At 39.5% G+C, this 23,636-nt stretch overlaps 2 protein-coding genes and 1 long non-coding RNA gene across 3 annotated transcripts; 1 reads left to right on the top strand and 2 right to left on the bottom strand.

Moving 5' to 3' along the window:
* Window positions 1–1,454: 1,454 nt before the first annotated feature.
* On the bottom strand, window positions 1,455–7,768 carry LOC144665371 (ribitol 5-phosphate transferase FKRP-like). The gene is made up of 3 exons (XM_078526614.1): window positions 7,640–7,768; window positions 5,288–5,587; window positions 1,455–2,912 (listed from the first exon to the last, which is right to left on the bottom strand). The coding sequence occupies exons 2-3, from the start codon at window positions 5,529–5,531 to the stop codon at window positions 2,434–2,436; spliced, it is 723 nt and encodes a 240-aa protein (XP_078382740.1). The 5' UTR covers window positions 5,532–5,587; window positions 7,640–7,768; the 3' UTR covers window positions 1,455–2,433.
* Window positions 7,769–8,871: 1,103 nt separating this feature from the next.
* Window positions 8,872–17,876, top strand: LOC144665238 (liver carboxylesterase 1-like). Its single transcript, XM_078526442.1, has 7 exons — window positions 8,872–9,521; window positions 11,171–11,350; window positions 13,060–13,214; window positions 14,392–14,493; window positions 14,994–15,426; window positions 16,292–16,515; window positions 17,478–17,876. Exons 1-7 carry the CDS (start codon window positions 8,947–8,949, stop codon window positions 17,612–17,614), a joined length of 1,806 nt encoding a protein of 601 aa, XP_078382568.1. The 5' UTR covers window positions 8,872–8,946; the 3' UTR covers window positions 17,615–17,876.
* A 2,324-nt stretch (window positions 17,877–20,200) lies between these two features.
* LOC144665463 (uncharacterized) lies at window positions 20,201–23,631 on the bottom strand. Its single transcript, XR_013572955.1, has 2 exons — window positions 23,411–23,631; window positions 20,201–21,208 (listed from the first exon to the last, which is right to left on the bottom strand). It is a non-coding gene; the product is annotated as an uncharacterized LOC144665463 (long non-coding RNA).
* Window positions 23,632–23,636: the final 5 nt, after the last annotated feature.

The raw sequence follows: 23,636 nt of genomic DNA on the forward strand, positions 1-23,636 counted from the left end.
TATTTGGTTTGTAAAAATACAAAACTATACAATATCTATCGTGTACGATGTGCAACAACAAAATGAAGAATCACGACTGCTCTCCGGCTTAGCTTTTAACCCCGGCGGCATCCCTTTTGAGCTTATTAGGATTTCACAGTCGCACAGAAAAGTGTCTTCTTTTTTTTTGAGGTAAAAAGACAAAATAATTTAATCCGATTTAAAACAAAGCGATTTCCGTATTTAACCGTATTTTGATAATGAAAAGCATAACAGAGATGCTGCAACAGACCACTCACTGACCTAATGATCGCAGTTTGTGTACATTTGCCAGATGAATTTAAACATACTTTGGCATATCGATGCATAGAAACTATTTGTAAAACACACTTTTCGTATACAGTGAAACGATGATAGTTTTATGTCTTTACAGCCGAAAGTAAGTTGATAAACGCATGCACTACAGCTACAACTATTATGAGTGCTTGTTAGGCTGATGTTAGGTTATCATGTGATCTTTAATGAGTTGTGAAATCCTCCTAGAGTTTCTTTAATTAAACTGCTAAGTGCAAAGCATTTAGTATAAAGGTCGCATTTGTTATGATCAACATCTAAAATCTCCTGATTGAACTAATACTTTGACAAGCAGACCGTTGTCCCACGCTCGTGTCATGTAGAATAATTTCTTTACTATTTATCACCGAGCTTGAAATTTACCATCTTTATTATTTACTACACATTTGATGATTTCGACACTGCTGATCCTAGCAGTATGCAGGACGCGTGTCACTTATCGATTAATTATCAACCTAGTTATCAACTTGGGCACATTGCCACGAAACTTGATTTTTTAATAATAAGAGCACAGTAAAATTACCCTGAACTGATTTAACACATATGGCATAATTTGTGTGCCTATTGTTTACAATACGCAATAGTCATGTAACATAAATTTTCTTAAAAAAAAATACAGGCTTGTAAAACGGGGAGTTCTTCATTAAAAAACGAACATTCCTTGGTTCTAGAGTTAACCGTGGGGAGTGATTGATGTATGGTGCAAGCATTGTGGGACTTTATAAAAAAATCAGTTGAGAAGCACTCGATTGCGTGTCGTATATCCCGGTCCTGTGCCCTTTTCTGGTAGATTCCTGCGCTTTGATAAATCAACAACGCACATTAATATTCATATCTTTCCTTGCTAAACATAGCGCGCACAATATCGTCATATCTGACTGAAAACATATCTAAAACTGAAAAGACAACGATTTTCCGCCGACGTTGAAATAATTGCGCACAGACAAACGCGACCAACAAAATAACAGTTCGAATTTAGATTGGTTTAACGGGCGTAAACCAATGCAACGCGCGCGTGTTTTGGTTGGTCAAGCGAACGCGAACACGAACACGCAAGACATACAACAGCCTGCGAGTAAACGAGTCGGACGCACGTGTGTCACGTGCTGCTCTGCTGTTTGTGCGTGACTCAAAAGTGAGCCTACTCACAAGCCAAACACACAATGTGGCTAAACTATATAGGACGGAACACAGGAAGGGACATGTCCCTGCGACTATTACCTGCAACAAGTTTCTTGAAGAGTTACACGACAGGACTAGTCGCATTGACGTATCCTCTCCACCCGTCCGACCTTAATTTTAATGAATACTTCGCCTTATTCGAGGGTCCGAACTACAAAGGGATCAAAGTTTATTCCACGCGTCTATATTGTTTGGACGTAGGAACTCGTCCCCGCTGGAACTTGAAGCAGAAACTAGTTGCAAGTCTAAGCTGTCCCCTCGTCCTTATAGACCTAAAGCAGTCCCGAACTTCAAATTTTAAATTGGGGTTTTTCCCTATTTCAAAGCGGCGTATCCAATGTAGTAAAGGTAATCAGATTTTAGCGGATTATCTATTAAGTAGGCTTTACTTTGTCTGCGCGCGAAACAGCGAATCTCATTACCGTTGGAATACTTTGCAAAATTACGAAACTAAATCTAGGAAACCCTAACGAAAACGACTTTCAAGGACGGCAAAAGATATCGCTCAAACACTGATTTAATCATTGCATACATGTATGACGGTCTGAATGGGGTTGTGCACATTTCGGTAAAGTCAGTTAAAATTTTATTACTTTGTCGGCTGTCATCGTCGCTAGTCGGGTATGAATTGGAGGGCCCTCGTGTCGGTAGTTAGTTAAAAAATACATTATTTTGTCGGTTTTCAGTTATAGTTTTCGCTCTTTTTCGCTTGTTGGTAAACCCCATTCAAGCATGTACTGGTTATTATTGATGTTTAAACACGAAATTAAAGGATTATGATTCATAAAACTCTGGTTTGAACATACTAAATGCTGTACTTTTACATCTGCATATGAAGGTTAGAGACTAGGTACACACGTTTCGATCAGAAATTGAACTTAATCCTTCTTTCACATTTTCTCTATCCATTTTATAATTTTAGCATCCATTGCTTGCTCGTAGCAAACAGGGTACCCAGCATTTCCACTTGTAAGGAAATTGAAGCCCAAAAAATCCGTAAGTGTAAGGGTATCTGAAAGCCAATAAACGTTCTGGGGAGTTAGGAATCGAGACATCGACCCCAAGGAAATTGATCCTCGATGGGGGAACTACCCAGGACTGAGAAAATGTTTCTAACGTATGATGATATTTAAGAATTAAATTGTCTTTCGACGAGGATGGGTAGAATTTGTGAAGCATTATTTCCGTTTTACCGGCAGTCGTCACATTTACTTGTTTCCACCTTACAAAATCAACAGTCACATTCCCAAAGATTGCTATTAAGCCATTTGCTTTCATTCCCAGCCTCCTCAGTTCCGAGTAGGCATCTGCGCTCTCTGTGTTTAAAATATATGAAATATCAGCGTCGTGGTCGTGTGGTAGAATATCTCCCGTGCGATACGCACCAAGAAGTGTTCCTGAAACAAAGCAGTGGATGCAATATTAGGTTTTATACTGCTATGAGCCTTCTAAGGGCTTGTTCATGTGGAGAAAAGTTGTCTCTGGTAGGAGGTCACCTTCCACACCAAGCCACCCCGTCGCAAACTGTTTACATGAGAAATTACAATGTTGGCGTTTTTGTAAGGGGAGGGGTGGGGACAGGGTAACAACGGGTGTAGGGACAATTATTTTATATTAACTTAAGAAGTAGACCCTAAGGAATAATCCGGATAGTTCATAACTTTAGAATCCGGAACACCGACGAAGATTCAACCTTAGAAAAGGTTGGCATGACAAAGCTAATACCAATTTGCCTCGTGAATGAATTTTGGTCACGTAACGTCAATAGGCCTTATTCGTATTCTCGGTATTGGACTGGAACTAGCTTGCAATGGAAGCTTAAACGCGGGTAATCTTTTCAAATGCAAATGACATGAAGCTGTTTTTAATGATATTCCCCCGCATGAGCCTCCATTGCAAGCTAGTTCCAGTCCAATACCGAGAATACGAATATGGTCTATTGTACCGTAGGGAAAATTAACGAAGTCAAAACTAAACCGCCAACAATTATACCTTACTTGGAATTATTTCTTTCCACAAACAAAAACTTTAGAGAATGTAAAACAAACTAGCAAGACAAAACAAAATAATAAATAAATTAATAAGTAAATGGGAATTTACAGTGGCATCTTCCACATAGTGGCTCTTCTGATCCCACTGATTCAAGAACGAATTGGAATTTAATTTAGTAGTGTTTTTGTGAAGGGATTTGTAATAGCTACTTGTCACTTCTTAATTTTCAAAGTCATCACTCGATACATGCACCGATAAACTTCTTGATTCTCGTGTTTTCCTTATCCACTGTACGGTTCAGACAAAGTCTAGGGTGGCCGTAATAAAGACGATTACAACGACTGGGAGAAAGATGAAGTAAAAAAAAAAAAATGCGTAATATATTTGCAAACAGTTTCAAGAAGTAAACAAGCAAAGCGGAAATGTCGCTGCAAGAAATGAACTGGACATGGAGATTACCCATAATATATCAGTCAATTCCAAGCGAGATCATACCCCCGGGCAAAAAACCGGGCATTTGTCTTTTTTCAAAATGTCTGATCAAATTCCCCACTACGTGGGTCAGTTGCACGGTCAAATGCCACAAAGGTCGGAGCTGAAATGTCATTGTAAGTCGGTTTTCTCCTTGAATTGCGGTCGTTTTGCCCACAAGTACGAGCGGATTCACTAACGACCAGTTACCTTCTCGTTAAAACTTGGACAAAAAGGACACTCATGCCTTTTTTATCAACCAATTTTAATAGGAAAAGATAGATACGTTGAAACTAGGTACTTTACATTAACGTAACCAAATTCAAGTTCAACCAACTTCACGCGCTTGAGCTCGTTAGCGATTTATAGTTTATGATACATTTTGTGAACGGTCAAATGCCCAACCATCCGGGCTTCTGTTCGATCAAATTCCCCACCATCTGGGCCTCAGTAGCGGTCAAATGCCCGGGGATTGCCCGGGGGGGGGGGGGGTGATCTCCCTTGGAATTGACTGATACATAAAAATATCCCGTGAGTTTATTTATTTCTAATTTCTGGATTTATTTTACAGAACCTTCTAAGGAGACCTACAGCCGATAACATAAAACCCATCCAGGCCTGGTACAAAAAAAAAAATCAAACACTTCTGTAGTAAATACATATAACTCGAGCTCTATCAATCTAAATGAAAACAATGGAAAACCAACTGTAACAACTGTAATTAATAGTATTGACATAATCTTGGTAATGACTTGTAACCTGCGTAGCTGGCGGGATAAGGTGGCGCGAGAAAAATCGCGAGCGAAGCCAGCGTGCGTGAGCGGCGCAGCCGCGAGTGCTCGACTCCTCCCCAATTCCCTCGCGGCTTCGCAGCTCGGGTCTGCCATTCGCCGTAAACAAAGCACTCGGTCACGAATCCCGCCAGCTACGCAGGCTATGACATGTATAGATATGGAAATACTAAATAAATTGTCTAGAGCAGTTTTTAATTGAGTGTCGTAAAACCAAAACCAAAGTAATTACTCTGGCCAATCACAAAGGACACAGACAATCCAGTGAACCAATCAAAACTCGAAGCAAATACATGTAGCTGGCATGAAGCGCGGGAAAACGTGCGCGAGCGAGTCACGATTGGTTTTGGTTTTACTCCTGATTGGCTGAGAAAGTGGCGCGAGATTTTTAAGCCAATCACTAAGCGTAGTAATGCAAAACCAAAGCAAACGCAATTTACTTTCGACACTCAAGTGAAAACCGTTCTAATGATTATTAAAATTATATTACGTTATTTATAAGCACAGACAAGACTCACCATAGTCAAGCCAATATTGCACGCCAAACTTGTCAAATACCCGTGTAATATTTTGCACCATAATCCTTAATGTTCGACGTTTTTCATCAGATAAGTAACACTCTTCATTGTATCCACCGCTCGCCGATGGCAAAATAATCAGATGTAGACACGCAAGAACAGCAAGCAAAGCAATTAACAGTACTGATAACAGTTTGTAGGTGAGCATGCGCCGTCTTCTTGGTGAACAATAACAGCAAAGCATGCTTGATCTGTTTGATGATACTAGTCTTCCCAGTCCTGATGCATAGCGTGACAATTCTGACAAAATAATACAGGAAACAAAACGTTACGTATCCAAAACTAAAATACACTCTTTTTATTTTGTAAGAACCATTTTTTATACGAAGGTTGAGGCTAAGGTTTGCCCCAAAATTTAAGAAAATGATGATACTAGTCTCCAGTCCTGATGCATAGCGTGACAACTCTGTCAAAATAACACAGGAATCAAAACGTCACGTATTCAAAACAAAATACATTCTTTTTATTTTGTAAGAACCATTTTTTTATACGAACGTTGAGGCTAAGGTTTGCCCCAAAATTTAAGAAAATGTATGGGCTAAAATAAGAACGTCATCAGGCTCAGCCAAATTTTACGCATTTTTATATATAAATAAAAACAAAACAGAGTGTATGGCTCATCCTTGGTGTATAAACTTGCTAAAAAACACCACTGTCGTAAACGCAAAACAAAGAACGACCAAAACAACAAAGCAATAAAGAACCTCGAAACAATGTGGAGCAGAAAAACAATAGCGCTAAAACAAAGAGAAATTCACAAGCTGTTACACACAGGTAAAACCCAAAATATATGCTCATAGCCTGCGTAGCAAGCGTTCCCGTGCGAGCGAAGTGCTGCTATGTGTCGCGCGCGAACGAATATTCTGGCGAAGAGCGAAAGATTCTGGCCGCGCGAAAATTGGGGCGAGAGCAAAAAAGGGAAAGGAGCGGGGAGGGCCCCCTTCTTTTCCCTTTTTTGCTCTCGCCACAATTTTCGCACGGCCAGAATCTTTCGCTCTTCGCCAGAATATTCGTTCGCGCCCGACACATAGCAGCACTTCGCTCGCACGGGAACGCTTGCTACGCAGGCTAATATGCTCATAGTAGACTTATTTTGTAACGGATGCTGGCTGGTTGTCTTGGCCTTTATTGCTGCACGTAGAAATTAAGATTATGATAGCCATTACATACAATATTCTATAGACAAGTCGTTAAGCATACCAATTGAGTTAATAAATGCAAAGTCCATTTTTATTGAGATTTGTGAATTACATATACGTGACAAAATATGACTTCCAAAGTCCATCAATACGGGTATCGTTAACTGCTGTCGCTTTTGCGGTTCCGATATCGCTGAGAATAAATTTCAACCATGGCAAGAAACTGCTGTTATACGATTACAGCGGGACGATATTGGTCGTTTAAAAACCACGCGCCACTTCGCAAATGTGTTTTTAGCGAGGTCACGCAATCCTTTCTGATCGACGTGATCTCTCCAGTCGAAACGCCAAGGGAAACGAAAATTGGTCCTAGAGATCGGGGTTAAAATATTGTAGTGTTCGACTTTGAAGATAATTCAACGGAAATGACTTTTGGTTCGCGTTTTCGGGAGGTTCGTGATGGTGAAATCAAGATTCAACTGTAGTGTGTCTCAAAAACTAAGGCATCGTTTACACGCGGACGCGGTTATTAAAATCAACACGGTTCCATGACCTCAAAACCGTATCGAAAACGACACGGTTTCGAAGTGTTTACACGAAACATATCCTACCGCTTTCCAAGTGTTTTCGAACGTGATTGTATAAGCAAGCACTGCACTCTGTACTAGGTTCGTCATGTTTACTCTTTGCGATCCAGTCAATTTGTGGCAAATGAAACCGCGTCCGTGTAAACAGTACCTAAGACCTAAGACGCTAAGACCTCGAAAACTAAGACCTCAAAAACTAAGACCTCGAAAACTAAGACCTCACAAACTAAGACCTCGAAGACTAAGGCCTTATAAAGACAATAAAAAAATGGGACAGTAAGATGGCATTTTAATGTTAATACTTAATACTTGTTAGTATTGATCGCGACTGAAACTCGGCACGAATTGAAAGCGCGATAGCTTGAAAGAAGCCGTATTACTAAAGCGAGATTCTGAAATTAAGTTTTAAAAGTAAGACGAAAATATACACTTAAACCCTGGGAAATCTCGTCCCAAAATAAGCCCTCAAGGGTTAATTTAGCTTACGGACATTTTTCTCGATACATATAATAGTATAATGCTAAACGACAACAACACGAGCAAGCAACAAGATGGTTTCAACTCACCATAACTCACAGTGATTAAATATCATTTCTATAAACCAAGGCCAGTTATACTTGAAGTATGGTTATTTCTGGTTCTCACAGAGAATTCAATTGAAAACCCAATACACAATCCTCGTTAAATGCTGTCTTCACTTGTCCTTGACTGTGTTAGTTACGGTATGCTAATTATGCTAATTTACTGTGTTGCCACCTGTCACGCAAGGTAGTGGACATGACATGCATAATTAAAATAATTTAATAGGCTCCAAATGCAAAATAGGTATTTTCAACAGTAGTTCAACAGCTCTCGCAAGCTTGAAATTCTAGTGGTCCTCTAGTGTAGCCGCTGCAGCAGTTGTGTCTGGGGCTAGGCCTAGGCCTAGGGGTATTGGTTATGTTGTTTGTTCTATTGCATCCCGTCACTATTCTGTATACTCTTTATATTTTAAAAGAATATTTTTTTGTCCGACTCAGTCTGAATATTTTCATTTTTATGTCGCTTTTAGACTGAAAACATTCTTATGAACATTCTTAGATAACACCATTTGATATTTCTGTTTTAGCAAGTATTGGGAATGCGTGTACCTTAGTTCCAACCGTTTTCCTATGACTTTGGAAAACGGAATTCGAACTTCCATTTTCGTCTTCCTTTTCCTGCGACTTTGGAAAACGGAATTTTTAGTTGAAAAATAAACTAGTAGGAAGCACTTTGAGAACGATATCTGTTTTGTAAAACTGATTTATTCTCCCACGCGAGTCGTCCGACTGTCGCGGACTTCTTCAGCGAGTTTTACAAATGAAAAATGCATGTTTGTAAACCGTACAACTTATTTTTACACTTACTTTTACGGATTTCCGTATAGGTAACAAGCTAAATTTATACGCAGGGCGTTACTAAGGTGTAGCATATGTGTGATATATTTATGTCATGGCAAAGAACACCCAGGTTACCTGTCATAAACAAAGTCAAAGCCAACAAGACACTTATATCCGCCTTCTAATATTAGTTAACTATTATGAATAATATTATAATTAAGTGGGGATCTTCAAAAAAGCTCTGCAGAGCTTGCTAGATCTCCTGCTGTATTTAGAATGTATATCATATGTGATGTAATGAATTATTGAAGGCGAAATAAAGCTCTTTTTTTCGACAATGTCATGTCACGGTGTTTGCGTGTTTTATTGTCACGGCCAATCCTCACTACGTAACACCAGACGTAACACAACACCCCTTGCCTGAGCTGCATGCCATGTACATTAATGCTGACTAGAAATCACTGATGTGAAGTCCAATATTACTGAGTCAAACAAAAACAATCAGAAAGGCAATGACCGTGTTTTTATTCGCTGTGCTGCTGTGGGCATTCTCGCCGCTTTTTCCGCCCGTTTCTTCAATGACTGCACCGACGATAAGTACGACGTATGGACCTGTAAGGGGGTCTGCAACAGTACTGGGGTCAAACAAGACTGTTCTACGTTACTTGGGAATCCCTTTCGCCAAAGCAGAACGCTTTGAAGACCCCGTTCCACCCGACAAATGGACATCAACCCTACATGCAAACAAGACTGACAAGATTTGTCCACAACCAGGTCTGTCCTCGAAAAAACTTCCTCTTATGAGCGAGGATTGCCTTCTGCTGAGTGTGTACGTCCCTGGAAACGCAACAAGCAGTTCGTCACTTGCAGTTATGCTGTGGATTCACGGTGGCGGCTATGTCAGAGGAGATATTATCGGTTATGACAGAAGTGTGCTAGCTACAGAAGGGAACGTAATCGTTGTCGCGGCTGCCTATCGTTTGGGAGTGTTCGGGTTCTTGAGCGCGAACAGTGACAATCTGAGAGGAAACTATGGCATGATGGATCAGATAGCGGCCATGAAATGGGTAAACAACAACATTGCAAGGTATGGCTATAATTTTATATTATTAATTCTTGATCAATGGAAATCGCTTGTGAATTGTTAAGTCGTCAGTCGGAGGCAGCGCCGGTCGAAAGCACACCAGTAAATTTATATTTCTTGTAATCTGATATAAAAGCGGTAAATCAAGTTATAAAATCAAGGGATGTTCGGTACAAACGCGTGACTAAAGCTACATAACAAAATGGATTGCTAAATACGCGTGACTCCTCAGTGCCCATTGCCCCTCTGTGTTCTCTGTTACTTGTTTTACACTCTTTTGTTTTATAAAAATACAGTTCACAAGAATGTCGAGGCTAAAATATGCGAATTTTAAAGAATGTTTAACCCGAGGTGAGATTTTAAAAAAGAATATAATTTTGAGCTGAAAAATTTGTAAATACAATGCAAAATATCATGTTTTTTAATTTACTGTACCGTAAAAAAACCTCTAACTTGTCAATAAATCGATAAAAACCTGCACTAGCCAAATGTTCGATTCTTATAACAGTTTGATGAACGCGTACGGTACCTTGATACCACAATACATGCTAAAAGCTAAAACGGATGTCAAACGGTATTATGTAAGAATGTTCATAAGAATATTTTCAGCCTAAAATCGGCATAAAAATAAGAATATTCAGCTTGGGTTGGAAAAACATTATTCTTGTAAAATAAAAAGAGTGTACTTTAATACAGTAGAATGCCGATTACTCGAGACCGCGGTTTCTCGAAAGTCCCGATTTTTCGAAACAAATTTTGTTTTCCTTGTATAGTACTTGTCTGTAAGTTTACCCCCGATTTTTCGAAACTCCCTATTTCTCGAAGCAGTTTTCGTTGCCCCTAGAGGTTCGAGATATTGGGGTTAAGCTGTATTTTTGTAATGATTAAAGATGATTTCCAGTCCGTACTGCGTAGACTCAGGGTTTGTTTTCATTTTTGTTTTGAATTCGTTGAAACGATACACTTCGGTGATAGCGTACATGAGGTTTTTTAGTTCGCCATTACGGATCGTTTCGTTCGAGAATTCACGATGAGCTAAAACGTCCGTTTGAAATACCGTCGAGCTTTTTTTACTCGTTATTATTGTTTTGCAAGGATATCTGGCGTTAATAATGAAGAAAAAGGTAAGTTTTGTCCCGGAATTTTTATTCTTGCTAGTAAACATTCTTCTGTTTGCAAGACTCACAAACATTGCAGGCGGAGATTGCGCAGTACGGACTGGAAATCATCTTTAACTGTTTCAGTTCCTGTTATGTAAGAGAAACAGCATATAATTTTCGTTTAGGAGGAATGTTATCCATTTGTAGTTTTTCCGAAGAACCCATAATATCGAATACAGCCGCCTGTGAACGCCAAACCGGCCTGGAGCAACTGGAGCAACGACAGGCTGTACTCACACGTTCACCATTTTGGTGTTACCTTTTTTCGGCTGAACCACGAAATTTGGCATGGCCGTAAAAACCAAAAGCTCTGTGGGATGTAAAGCAATAAATGGAACACGAACTTTGATTCGAATCATCCCAACTAAGAAAAGGGGACTACCTTCTCGAGAGAGTTTATTTTTGGAGGTTGGGCATGGGCTTTTTTCGTCTGAAAAGACATTAAAATACTGAGGTATTGATTAATTTCAATGTACCTTTATAACCGCTTAGATTTGGAGGAGACCCTAACAGAGTGACCATATTTGGTGTATCAGCCGGTGGAATGAGTGTTGCGCTGATGATTCTGTCCCCACTGGCCAGCGGTTTGTACCAGAACGTCATCATACAGAGTGGATCAGCAGTGGCCCTTGCTGCAACGTTGGAGAGAGATGAGGCTGATTTACGAGCAAGGTATCCATGCCCTAGAGCTCGAAACAATGCTTATAAATTAAGGGGCTTAGACACAACACTCATAAACCACAAAACTACAAATTGCTTCTATGCTGTAATGTATATGAAATGATTCATATATGAACTGCGGATGTATATGAGAGTGATAAATGATCGTCGCAGTGAATTTCCAATTTAAGCAATGGGAATAAAGAAGCCTGAAAAAAATTCAGGGCTTCAACGGGATTCGAACCCGTGACCTCCGCGATACCGGTGCGATGCTCTACCAACTGAGCTATTGAAGCCACACATTGGGAGCGAGGTCAATTGTGAGTTCATATTTTCCCGTGAGAGGAGTGAAATGCTGTAATGTATATGAAATGATTCATATATGAACTGCGGATGTATATGAGAGTGATAAATGATCGTCGCAGTGAATTTCCAATTTAAGCAATGGGAATAAAGAAGCCTGAAAAAAATTCAGGGCTTCAACGGGATTCGAACCCGTGACCTCCGCGATACCGGTGCGATGCTCTACCAACTGAGCTATTGAAGCCACACATTGGGAGCGAGGTCAATTGTGAGTTCATATTTTCCCGTGAGAGGAGTGAAATTGGAAATTCACTGCGACGATCATTTATCACTCTCATATACATCCGCAGTTCATATATGAATCATTTCATATACATTACAGCATTTCACTCCTCTCACGGGAAAATATGAACTCACAATTGACCTCGCTCTCAATGTGTGGCTTCAATAGCTCAGTTGGTAGAGCATCGCACCGGTATCGCGGAGGTCACGGGTTCGAATCCCGTTGAAGCCCTGAATTTTTTTCAGGCTTCTTTATTCCCATTGCTTAAATTGGAAATTCACTGCGACGATCATTTATCACTCTCAAATTGCTTCTAGTTAACCAAAAAACAATACTGTGGACTAAGTGTATTTCAAAAGCAGAGCAAGTGGGAATTGTTAGCCCATTTTTAAATTAGTTGTCAGTAATTCATTTTGAGATAGCTCATATTATTTTGGTGCTTTTGTACTGTAAACGTAACAGACGACGCTGGTAAGTATCGACGGTGACGGCAATGATTTAAGAAACAACTTGAATTGCCAGAAAGAAAAAATGACCCCCCCCCCCCCCCCCTGGCCTTCCTTCTCCTTCATCTTATAATTAATGGGAATAATGCTATGAAAAGAAAGACATTTGAGGCGAGTTTTGTACTTGTTTTATATGAAGTAAACACCTTTAATAATTTTCTATGTTCCCAAAATTACGGTATAATAGATGACCTTCAACCAAATACAACGTTTTGTACCCTGTTTCGTTTATAGCAAAAACAAAAAGCAAACAAACAGACAGACAAAGAAACAAATCATCAAACAAACAAAAGTACAAACAAAAAAATATGTATATTGGATCTGGAGACTAAAAGATATTATAGTCAAGCGGAGCACTGTAGTTTTGAAAGCATAAGGATTTTTTATTGGTGTCAATTATTGGTGTATGTGATAAACGAAAATGCATATCTTGTGATTATATGTGACCCTCCACGGGAAATCAGGTAAAAAGGTGATGACACGGGCACGCATGCCAGAAGAATTCTCGTTATGTCGTGTTTCGTGGTTTGGAACCGGACTTAATTATATTCTTGTACCTCACTTTAATTTTCCCTGCATATATATAACTAACATTTTCTTGTAACTGATTTTAATGTTTGCTGTTTCAGGAGCTTTGCCAAAGCTATAGGATGTGAAATTACTTCGCTAAAAGAGTGTGCGAAAAAGAAAACTGTTCAAGAGGTTTTAGCAGCACAAATCAAAATAGTTTCACCGCAGAATTATTTGCCCCTTACACCGGTGCCCGATGGATACTTTTTGCCAGGTATGTGTTCTTTAATCACAGGAAATAAAAATAAATTCCACTTAAACACATTTTTCCTGCGGACGTTCTTATGAAAACTTACCGCCAAAAACAGTCCATTAAGGCTGTTCCAAAACGCTGCTCGAAAGTTGCTCCAAAAATCCAAAAATTGCTTTTTATTTAGATTTTTTCCCATACATGTATATATATTCTAGTTTTCCTTTGGAGGTATGATTCTGAGCATTTCCATGCATTTTACTTCAGCAAAAGTATCTAAACAACATTTAAAGGCCGAATACCGACACCGAAGACGTCATGTTGCTGACGAGTTTTCATAATGCCGAATGAGCCAAAGTTGAAACATCTTCGGAACTTCCTCCGCGGAAATATTCGGCAAACTTCTTCGAAAAAGTTCAAAAAGTACTCGAAACGTTTGTATAATCGGAAATCTTCGATAATGAAATTGCTTAGAATACAATAAGTTGCTCGAAAGGAAAAAGTTGCTTGAAATATTAAAAGCTGCCCAAAAAGTTGACGACCATCTTAGGGACAACCTTACTGTCCGTGCAAATTAAAGAAGAGGCTAACAAACTTTCTCTCCCACACCCAATTTGGTTTTTGTTTATAATAATTATAACATCTTTAGCAGATAACCTCTCGAACTTGCGAAACGTCCTTTCCAAACAACTTTGAGCCATCATGCAACTTCGCGTTAGACTTATTAATAAGTTCTTTCCTTTAACACATCTTTTTGAAAGTAATAAAGGTTAAGTCGAAGCCTTGTGGCACATTAGGCCGTAGCTTATCCCGGCTTCCGTAGCATGAAGCGAAAAGGAGTATTAATACCCCCCCCCCCCCCGTTTGTTGGGATGCTAGTACATTGCAGGGTTAAACCACCCCCCCCCCCCCCCCCCCCCAGCATTAACATCGCTGGTACCCATTTATACACCAGCTGGGTGGAGAGAGGCACTGTGAAAGTAAAGTGTCTTGCCCAAGGACAAAACACAATGACCTCGGCCAGGGCTTTGTAAGTAATAGCATCGTATAAACGGTTGTTTGCACGGTGACCCTTACCCAGTAGGAGTAGGAGCACTCCCAGTTGCTTAATGCTCTTGATCTGTCTGCAGATGAGGTGTACTAGGCTATGACTGCTATTAGATTGTGCTATATTAAATTAACACACAGTTTCTTTCTGCAGATTCCGCTCTCAAACTCCTTCAAGCCGGCAAGTTCAATAAGAGTAATATTATGATTGGAGTCACAAAAGATGACGGCTCAATTTTTACTTTTGGAGTTCCAGGTTAGTTAATGTATTTATCTGATTCGCAAACCATATATAAGGTTAAAAGTAAAACTTCGAGCCAAGTGGACCACACTTGGCTCGAAGAGCTTTATTTTTGTTTCTTGTGCTTTCGTTTTTATTGAGTGCCGAAGCGTACAACGACTGACGAGACTCAACGCGCTTGACGCGACCTGAGGCGACTTAACGCGAGTCAACGTAAGTATACGCGAATTGACGCGACACAGCGTTACTTCAGACAAAGTAACATCACCTGGCGTGATGTTCGTACAAAGCTTGAAAATCCGTACAAAAAGCTAACTACGGGAATCGGTCAGTGGTCGGGATATGGAAGTAAGAACGCAGCAAGGGAGAAAATTTGCCGTACGCCTTGTAGGGGACAAAGACGCAAGGAACAACCACCATGTATTAAGCCGTTTTAGAGTTGTTAAGAGCTGACGATACTGATATTACAAAATTAAAATTCGCTTAATGTGTTTACTTGTTCTTTTGCTTCAAAGGCCTTTCCAACGGAATGCCGAGGACTTTGTTTAAAGAGGTGATTAGCAATCGAACTTGGATCCGAAATCAAAACTCGCGTTTGCACGAGCTACTCATATACGAGTACACCGACTGGTCCAATGCCACAGATCCTTACGTCTTACGCCAGCGATTTATTGACATGAATACAGATGGAACCTTTAAAGCTCCCGCGATCCAGTCAGCCAAAGCATTCGTCAAGAAACAAGCTCCTACCTATTTTTACCAACTTGAAAAAGCACCTAAGGTATTTCCTGGTCTCCCACAGCCTCCGTGGACTGGAGTTTATCATGGTGCTGATGTATTTTACGTTTTTGGTGGACCTTTCCTCGTGCATAAGAATTTCTCATCTGTAACAGATATGAAACTTGGCAAGGATATTATAACCATGTGGACAAATTTTGCCAAAACAGGGTAAGTGGCTCTTGTGTTCAAAACAACAAAATGCAGGTGATAAGGTACTTTTATTAGCAAGCACAGTATGACTACACAGAGCTCAGTGAGTTTTCACGTTTCTGTTTTCTCTGTTTTCTATTCGTTCATCAACTGTGGTATCAATCTAGTTGTGAATGAACCATTTGAATGCCCATTCCATGAGGTGCATACTGGCACTTAATGCAAACGAAGGCAGTCACCAAACGTCGCTACGGCTTCAGTTCTTGTTCGCCGGAGATAACCTACAGTAAGACCTGTATTGCATTGCGCATCCTTACTGTGCAGAATTTTACGCGTAATTAGCGCGCGCACATTATCAAAATGAAGGCCTTTTCTATGCGGCTTAGTCCGCAAAAAAATAAATCGTCTCTTTATCGTAAACGAGTATGGTGACCTTTCAATTTTTTCTCAGATTTTCAGTGTAGTGATCAAGTTCTTTCTGTGAAACGAAACAGATCAACTGTTATGTTTGAAAAATAAATTATCACTGGAAATGTGTACTTTGCTAGTTCTCGCAAGGGAATTATGATGGAATTATGCGGTATATACAAGGTCTTTCTACTCCTAAACGAATATGCGGACCTCACTTTTTTTATTTCAAAATTTAAGTCCCCTTAAGGTATTCAACAAGTAGGCAAAGTTTAGTTGAAAATCTATGTTCAGTTCTATTTCGGGACAATGACTGTAAATTCTGGCGAGGACTGAAGGCTCGTTAATAATGTGGTGTAATTAAACCTTTGCCAGTTGGAGCGTTGTGTGTGAGTGAAAGGACCGACGTTAATCTTGTACATGCAGTTCCAAATGAAGCCATATACCTACTAAACTATTTTAATGCAATTCTTAGAAATCCAAATAATCCGACATCGTTGGGGACAACTTGGCCTCAGTACACCGCTGACAGTGAGGAATATATGGGACTAGGACCAAATATAACAGTAAGGTCGAAGATGCGTCCAGACAAGATGAGGTTTTGGAATGAGTTTCTGCCGAGTGTTGGTCGTGAAACAGTGAAACCCACCACAGCGAGTCACATACCGAGTGCAACTAAACAAACAGATGAGATAAAAGGTATGTACACTTTGTAAGAAAGGTGCCAAACGAATCTTGACTGCAAAAGGCTAGCCGGTAAAATAATTATAATAAGTCGGACTAAGAGTAATCAAGAGCCCACATTGTTAGCATTTAAACAAGTTGTGAAACTGCAGTGGCTACTTTGTATAAACATACAATCATTGGCTGGGCATAAGGTTTCTCGGGCACTTCCGAATTTGTAGACGAGCACCCTAACAGACTCTGCCGTCGGCCGAGTTTTAGACACTTGATAATGCCTGGCAATAACACTGTTGACCATGGGCTCGAAAAACTAAGAAAAATTTGGACTTCGTGAAACTTGAAAGCATACCCTTACCACAGGGAACCCGAACGCTGTATTGGCAAAGTTAATAATGAAAATAAAGATATGTTTGTTACCTGTGCTCCTGTGTCTTTCTTTGTCCTTAAAATGGTTGTGCTCTTGTGTCTTTCTTTGTCCTTAAAATGGTATTTGAATCGGTGCGAAAACGGTTTGAGCAAGCCTTGTCTGACGCTCCGTAAATAACGACGCAGTTAACACGTCTCGTATTTCCATTCATGTTATTAACTATTTCTTTCCATATTAACCATTAACACTCCTGGGGAGATAATCTCGTATTTCAGTTGAGAATTAATAGTTAATAACATGAATGGAAATCGAGACGTGTTACTGCGTCGTTTTTACGGAGCGTCAGACAAGGCGCTCAACCGTTCGCACCGACAAATACCATTTTAGGACAAAGAAGACACAAGAGCACAACCATTAGGACAAAGAAGACACAGGAGCACAGGTAACAAAATATCTTTATTTTCATTATTAACTTTGCCAATACAGCGTTCGGGTTCCCTGTGCCCTTACTGATAGTGTAGTCCAGATGAGTGTTAAACACGCCTTTTGATATAGAGTTTATCTCGTTTCTGTACATCTTTATTTATGGTTGATATATACTTTTTTTCAGATAACCTCGTGATGGTCCTTGCCATCTTGACAGGGGTGTTTGGTGCTCTAGCTGTCATTTTACTTGTTGTGCTGATTGTAACCTGCTGTAAGCGGAAGCGTCGAGGAAAGGACTTCGAAGAGCCATTAAACATGTAGTCCACGACTTTGAACAATCAGTAGAATAAAAGCTTTTTTGCTAATCTAGAGCGAGTACCGTACCAAGGATTATTGACCTGCGGTTGTAGGGTGTCGGACTGAGTGTAGCGAGGTCCGTACAGGGATGATCATGACTGAGCGCCAATATTCCCCAGTACGGTACGAAAGTGACGTTAGTTGGTAGCTGATTGTATGGCATTAGGGTAGTTATGATTATAAATAAAATGTGTTATGGTTAATAAAGACGTGTGATTTTGTTTGGCACCTGGCTGTGTTAGCTGAAAACAAACAAACAAACAGATAAAAAAAACAGACAAACAGACAGACATACAGACAGACGGACAGACAGAAAGACAGAAAGACAGACAGACAGACAGAGAAATAAGCAAACACAATGAAGATCAGAAGAAGAAGAAGAAGAAGAAGAAGAAGAAGAAGAAGAAGAAGAAGAAGAAGACCGTTCAATCGCAGACTTAATCCAAAGCCAAGGCTTATTTAGCCAAACTGTCAAGGTCACTGAGGTCGCTAGCCTTCGAATACAGCCGCCTGGCGTGTTTCGCTCTTCGTTGCGGGACGCGAATGAGAGGCGGCTGTATTCGCAGGCTATGAGGTCGCATTAGTAACTGTTTTTCATCTCCCCACACAGTCAGCACTTTTCTAAAAAGATTGAGTTCGCGAGTAATTCACCTGCAATTGAATTCTTCACATCCAGAATTTTTTTCTCGTCACGGCTGATAAGGGACAATTCATTTTTTATGAGGTATCATGGCGGGGGGATTTAAGGGGGTGTCATGAAAAAAAAGCCAAAAATATATGGTTTGTAAGGGAGGGGAAGGGCCCTGAAAAAAAATACTTTTACGTAAAATTCAAATTTATCCAGGGGAGTAGGCCCCCGGATGTCCCTACTTTATTATGTACCAAACTCCATTAACACTGCACAACATTTATTTCCCTACAAATGCAGTCAAGCCATATAAAACGGCATCCACGGTAAACAGTCAAGGTAATGTCAGCTTTTTGGGAGGGATAGTTTGCCTATTACTATCGATGAACAATGAATGCATTCATCAGTAAAAAAAAAAAAAATTGCATGATTACTGTTTTTTAGGGGGGGGGAGTCATGTTTGTATTTTTGTTTGTATTTTTGCACGCGAAACAGTTGTTTTTTCTTTCGGGAGGCCATTTCTGTAGGTTTACTTTAACTGGTGCCCGGTCGCATAGCTTTGAGTTTATTTTTTTTTCTAAAATTTAGTGTGGCAAAACGTACGTTTACACATATGCATGTAGTAGTAGTAGTAGTAGTAGTAGTAGTAGTAGTAGTAGCAGTAGCAGTAGCAGTAGCAGTAGCAGTAGCAGCAGTAGCAGTAGCAGTAGCAGTAGCAGTAGCAGTAGCAGTAGCAGTAGCAGTAGCAGTAGCAGTAGTAGTAGTAGTAGTAGTAGTAGTAGTAGTAGTAGTAGTAGTAGTAGTAGTAGTAGTAGTAGTAGTAGTAGTAGTAGTAGTAGTAGTAGTAGTAGTAGTAGTAGAAGTCTTACTTAAGAAGCTAGTCACAACAGACGTGTGGCTTTACAATAAACAACAATCTCAAATAAGCTAAAATAAGCATGTATGAAGAGAAAGAAAAGGTGCAAATGTACGTTTGTCGTGTCGTTATAATTAAATTAAATAATGACGCTATTGACCACTTCTTTTAAAATATTCTAATATACTCTATCACCTCTATTTGCATTTAAACTTAACTCGACCGTTATTTTACTCTTATCTACTTGATAATGAACTCAAGATGACTTCGAAACGTCGTGGCTTATTTTCGCTTATTTTTATACTTTCCTGGCGTTTTGTTTTTATACTTTCCTGGCGTTTTAAAAGAAGAGAGAACATTAAAACACTCGGCATACATTAGTTCGCCCTCGCACGTGTCGCGCATTTCCGGTGATAATTTGGGAATGTACGCAGAGTTTAGGAAAGGGCATGTCGACAGGTCGACAGTAACGTCAGCTTTTTCAGCATAGAGGTCAGAATAGAAAGAAACCATTTCGTCCGCAATTGTGTTGGGGTCTGTGGTCTGTTTTCCATTTTTCCGTAACAGCTTTCTTACAGAGCTCTTTTTCTTTTTATTGTTTTCTAGGTTCAAGAAATACTTTGTATTCCTTTCACCTTTCTCGTACCATGTGGCACGTGAACGAATAATTGAGACTGTTATGATGTAATTGTATTCGTTTTCGTATTCCAATTTTACCCTTTCTAAATTTTCAATATTTTCTCTTGTTGGAGACGCAGCTACTGCTTCCTCGCATTTCCTTAATTTGGTCTCAATTATTTTTATGGTGTCTCTTCTCTGGCGAGCTCTTTGCTTACTAAAAGAGATAGTTTCTTGGCGAGCCTTGTGTTTAATCCAATCCCACACTATTCTCGGGTCGTTGCAGAAGTCAATTTCCGCCTTCCATTCTCGAAACTTTTCACGCATCATAAGGACATATTTATTGTCCTCTAGAAGGCTATTATTTAGTTACGTTCTAATTCGCTACGCTCAAACGAACGTAAATTATTTTCTTCTTCAATACTGCAAAAAATACACACCAAGGGAATGATGGTTGGATGCTCAGGCAATCCAAGCTGACATTTATTGATCATTTCATACAGTGAAAAAGGAACGTTTAGAGCTAATGTTGACGCCTACCAGAAAAAATAGAAGTACCAAAATACTTATTAAATCAGTTAGGATAAGGTGAGCAGTTATTTCAAAATAATTATATGTACAATGTAATAAAAGTAATCGTTGTGATAAATTGGCGCTACTTCTAACCACGGATGTAGCTTCTTCGAGCTTATGCTATCAATGACAATGAAATACTCAGAGCAAGATCCTTTACAGTTCTTCAATAGCTCCCTACATCTTGCGCATAACAGCTTGGTACCATTCTGCTAGACGGTATTGAAAAACCACAAAAAACTTATTGATCCAATAATGTTAAGCTGTTGTTGAGACGAGATAATATAGTTACATAACCTCTTAATTTAAACATTAGTCCCTTCACTGTAAACATCAGTAGATTTCCACATGTACGTAAGGAACAAATAACTAGAATGAACAGCCAAAATGCCAAAAGCTAAGCTTAAGGTAACAAACTATTCAATACATCATTTCGAAGAAACTTTCGCTACCTAACAAACATATGCAAGCTAAGCGCAAGTCCTTCAGGCTTGTTGATGGAGCAGCATACTTATCGATGATTTTATTAGCAGAGATAAACACGGCCCTAACAAATGCTGAACCGCTATTAAAAAACTATTTCAAATTGAGCTATCCGGCCAAATGATTAATGATAATGCGGACATGAATCAAAATAAAAGCAGCATAAGACTTGAAACTACGTAAGATGCGCATGCGGCTTGTAAAGCGATACAACTGAAACTGAGACAGTATGAGGACAAGATACCGCATCTTATAAAGAACTTGACGATTTTTTTTTTTTTTTTTTTTTTTTGAATATCTTTTTGCTGTGAAGTAACCTTCATAAACAACTTCAGGACGTCCTTCGTGCTTGGTTTTTTGCTAGCTGGGGGCTCCTCTGATAACCTTGAATAGTTAACATCTATAATGAAGAAAAAAGAGAAGTGACAGGCATTTGTATCCATATAAACCTACATGGAAGCGAGCGAGCACATAAACTGAAATAAATTAACACAAGCTGAATGCAGACAAATTGCTCTGCAAAATCAGGCCAGCGCCTCCTTTCTGAAAGGTGAACGGACAAGTGACTCAAAATGAGGCCAGCGCCTCCTTCTGATGAGTGAATGGACAAGCGTCCCAAAAACAGGCCAGCGCCTCCTTCTGATGAGTGAATGGACAAGCGTCCCAAAGTCAGGCCAGCGCCTCCTTGCTGATAACGTCAATCAATCTTAACCAAACATAAATAGAAACTGCCTCAGCGGTCTTGTAATCAGCGAAAACTTTATACAAACAGCTACCAATGTTGAAATGAAAGAATCTGCTCGAAGTAAAACAGTATTTCGCCGATGTTCCAGTACACTCTTGCTATAAAGACTATAAACAGCTTGCCATCTATTGCAAAACGAGCAATTATTCTGAAAGTTTAGGAAAAAACGAGACGAGGTCCAGAACAGTACGATAAATGTGGTAATGGCCTTGCATGTATACGAGCAGTGAATACCTAGTGAATTAATAAATCCACTCCGTAAGTCCTGCATGGATTTCAAAAACTAAAGTGAAAACCTAGTTGTTGCCAAACTGACAAAGTAGACCACTATATGGGATTCCCACCCATATTCAATGCTTGAAAACATGATGAGTTGTAATTAGTCAACCATTTATGTATAAATAATGCGACTTTATAATCCTCACAACGAGCTCCGTACGGGAAACCATAGCATACAATTTGACACCGCTGTCAATAGGAGCTGAAAATTTTGGGCTATATAACATGTAAACTTCAACTTCGTGCTACTCGAATGTAATACTCTGCAAACGAACAACTATCTAAAACCAACTTAACATAAGAGCCTTGCTGAAATGACAAAAACTTTTCCAGAAAAGTCATACCACAAACGTGTATACATGCACCCAGTTATCATTATGGCGCACTTGTTCACTGTTACCTAAATGGACGCCACATTTTGTGGCACTAGCATCTGAGCTAACAATACAATAAGACGGGCCAATCCATAATGACTTTTCAAATTCATCCTGTCCAGTCCACTTCAATACTCAACATGTTTTCTTAGAGAATAAATTGGGCCAAAGTAAACGTCTAGTGAAATCGTAATCCTGCGCAGCCTCAATGTCCTTGTTGTAATAACTAGTCATAATTCGGGAAATGTCCTCAAATACTACACCAATGGAAACAAATTTCCTCCAAGCCAGGCTAAACAATTCCCCATAAACATTTTTCTGAAACAATTATGAAGACATACAGAAATGCAAAGTAAAAATAACCGTCTATCCGAAATAGGAATTGTTCTATAGATAGTGTTCTATACTATACCATTCGAAAATTAACAAGGGTCCACTAAAACTTCCCGCCATAGCTAAAAAATAAATCTGAACTTCCGTAAACTGGATCTAAGACTGCACAAGAGTAATAATCAATATGGATCAACTTCTCCTCGTCCAGGAATAGAACAATGTTGACCCCCTTAAAATCCTTCAATATTCAGTTCGAGCGACTTGAGGCATGGAATAAAGATCCAACCCAAATGGAAATACAGTAAACAGAAAAACACCTAAACTAAGCGTCACCTAACGAAAAGCAAGCGAAAACCTAACAATATAAATTTATGTACGATGATCAGGGTGTGAATAAAGGTGATAGGTAATAGCCACTTGGACCAAACAAAACCATAAATACTCCCTTTTAGAATAGGGCAAAGTGATATTCCCGTTTACGCACTAAATTCTTGTTCATAAAAATGTTTATCTCTTCTTCCATAGGGTTAATTCGAAACACTAAAGGGTAAACCATATAAGAAGGAGCCTTAACTTCTGCCAACCCGGTAAAATGTAAAGGCACTAAATAGCTTATCTACAAATACAGAATGATGCAAAGATAACACATAGCTTTTGAAAAATTTCTGAGGGAATCTTCTTGAAAGGAAGACGAAAACCATCTAAAACAACTGATACAATAATCTCTGAGACGCCTAAAAATAACAGAAATGAATATTTCTTCCCAGACTGCCCTTTAATAACTTGCAACACACCTGGTCTAGTAGAAACTTCACGCTCATATCTGATTTTTGTGTTACCTCATTCAATTCGTCAAACAGATCGACATTACCAATATCATTTCGATGCCCCATCATTGCGTGCTCCTGATACCGGCGGGCTTAGTGGAAGCGGCGCTGCTCCAGTAATTAATGGGAAGTTCAACTACTTTAGTTTTACTGCAGTCTGCAAAAGTTTCCGAACCTCCAGTCCTTAGCCCACTGTCCGCCGTTTGAAATAAAAACTAACACCTGCAACACATTCTGTTCGGACAAAAAAACATGTATAAAATTGACAAG

The sequence above is a fragment of the Oculina patagonica genome, chromosome 9, assembly GCF_052425735.1.
Source record: "Oculina patagonica isolate OP01 chromosome 9, crgOcupat, whole genome shotgun sequence".
NCBI lineage: Eukaryota > Metazoa > Cnidaria > Anthozoa > Scleractinia > Oculinidae > Oculina > Oculina patagonica.

Coding starts and splice junctions, on each gene's coding strand:
- LOC144665371 (XM_078526614.1), bottom strand. CDS start 5,531: ATGCTTTGCTGTTATTGTTCACCAAGAAGACGGCGCATGCTCACCTAC. Junction 2,913..5,287: donor GCAATATTGGCTTGACTATG/GTGAGTCTTGTC, acceptor GCTTTGTTTCAG/GAACACTTCTTGGTGCGTAT.
- LOC144665238 (XM_078526442.1), top strand. CDS start 8,947: ATGACCGTGTTTTTATTCGCTGTGCTGCTGTGGGCATTCTCGCCGCTT. Junction 13,215..14,391: donor CGATGGATACTTTTTGCCAG/GTATGTGTTCTT, acceptor TTCTTTCTGCAG/ATTCCGCTCTCAAACTCCTT. Junction 16,516..17,477: donor ACAAACAGATGAGATAAAAG/GTATGTACACTT, acceptor ACTTTTTTTCAG/ATAACCTCGTGATGGTCCTT.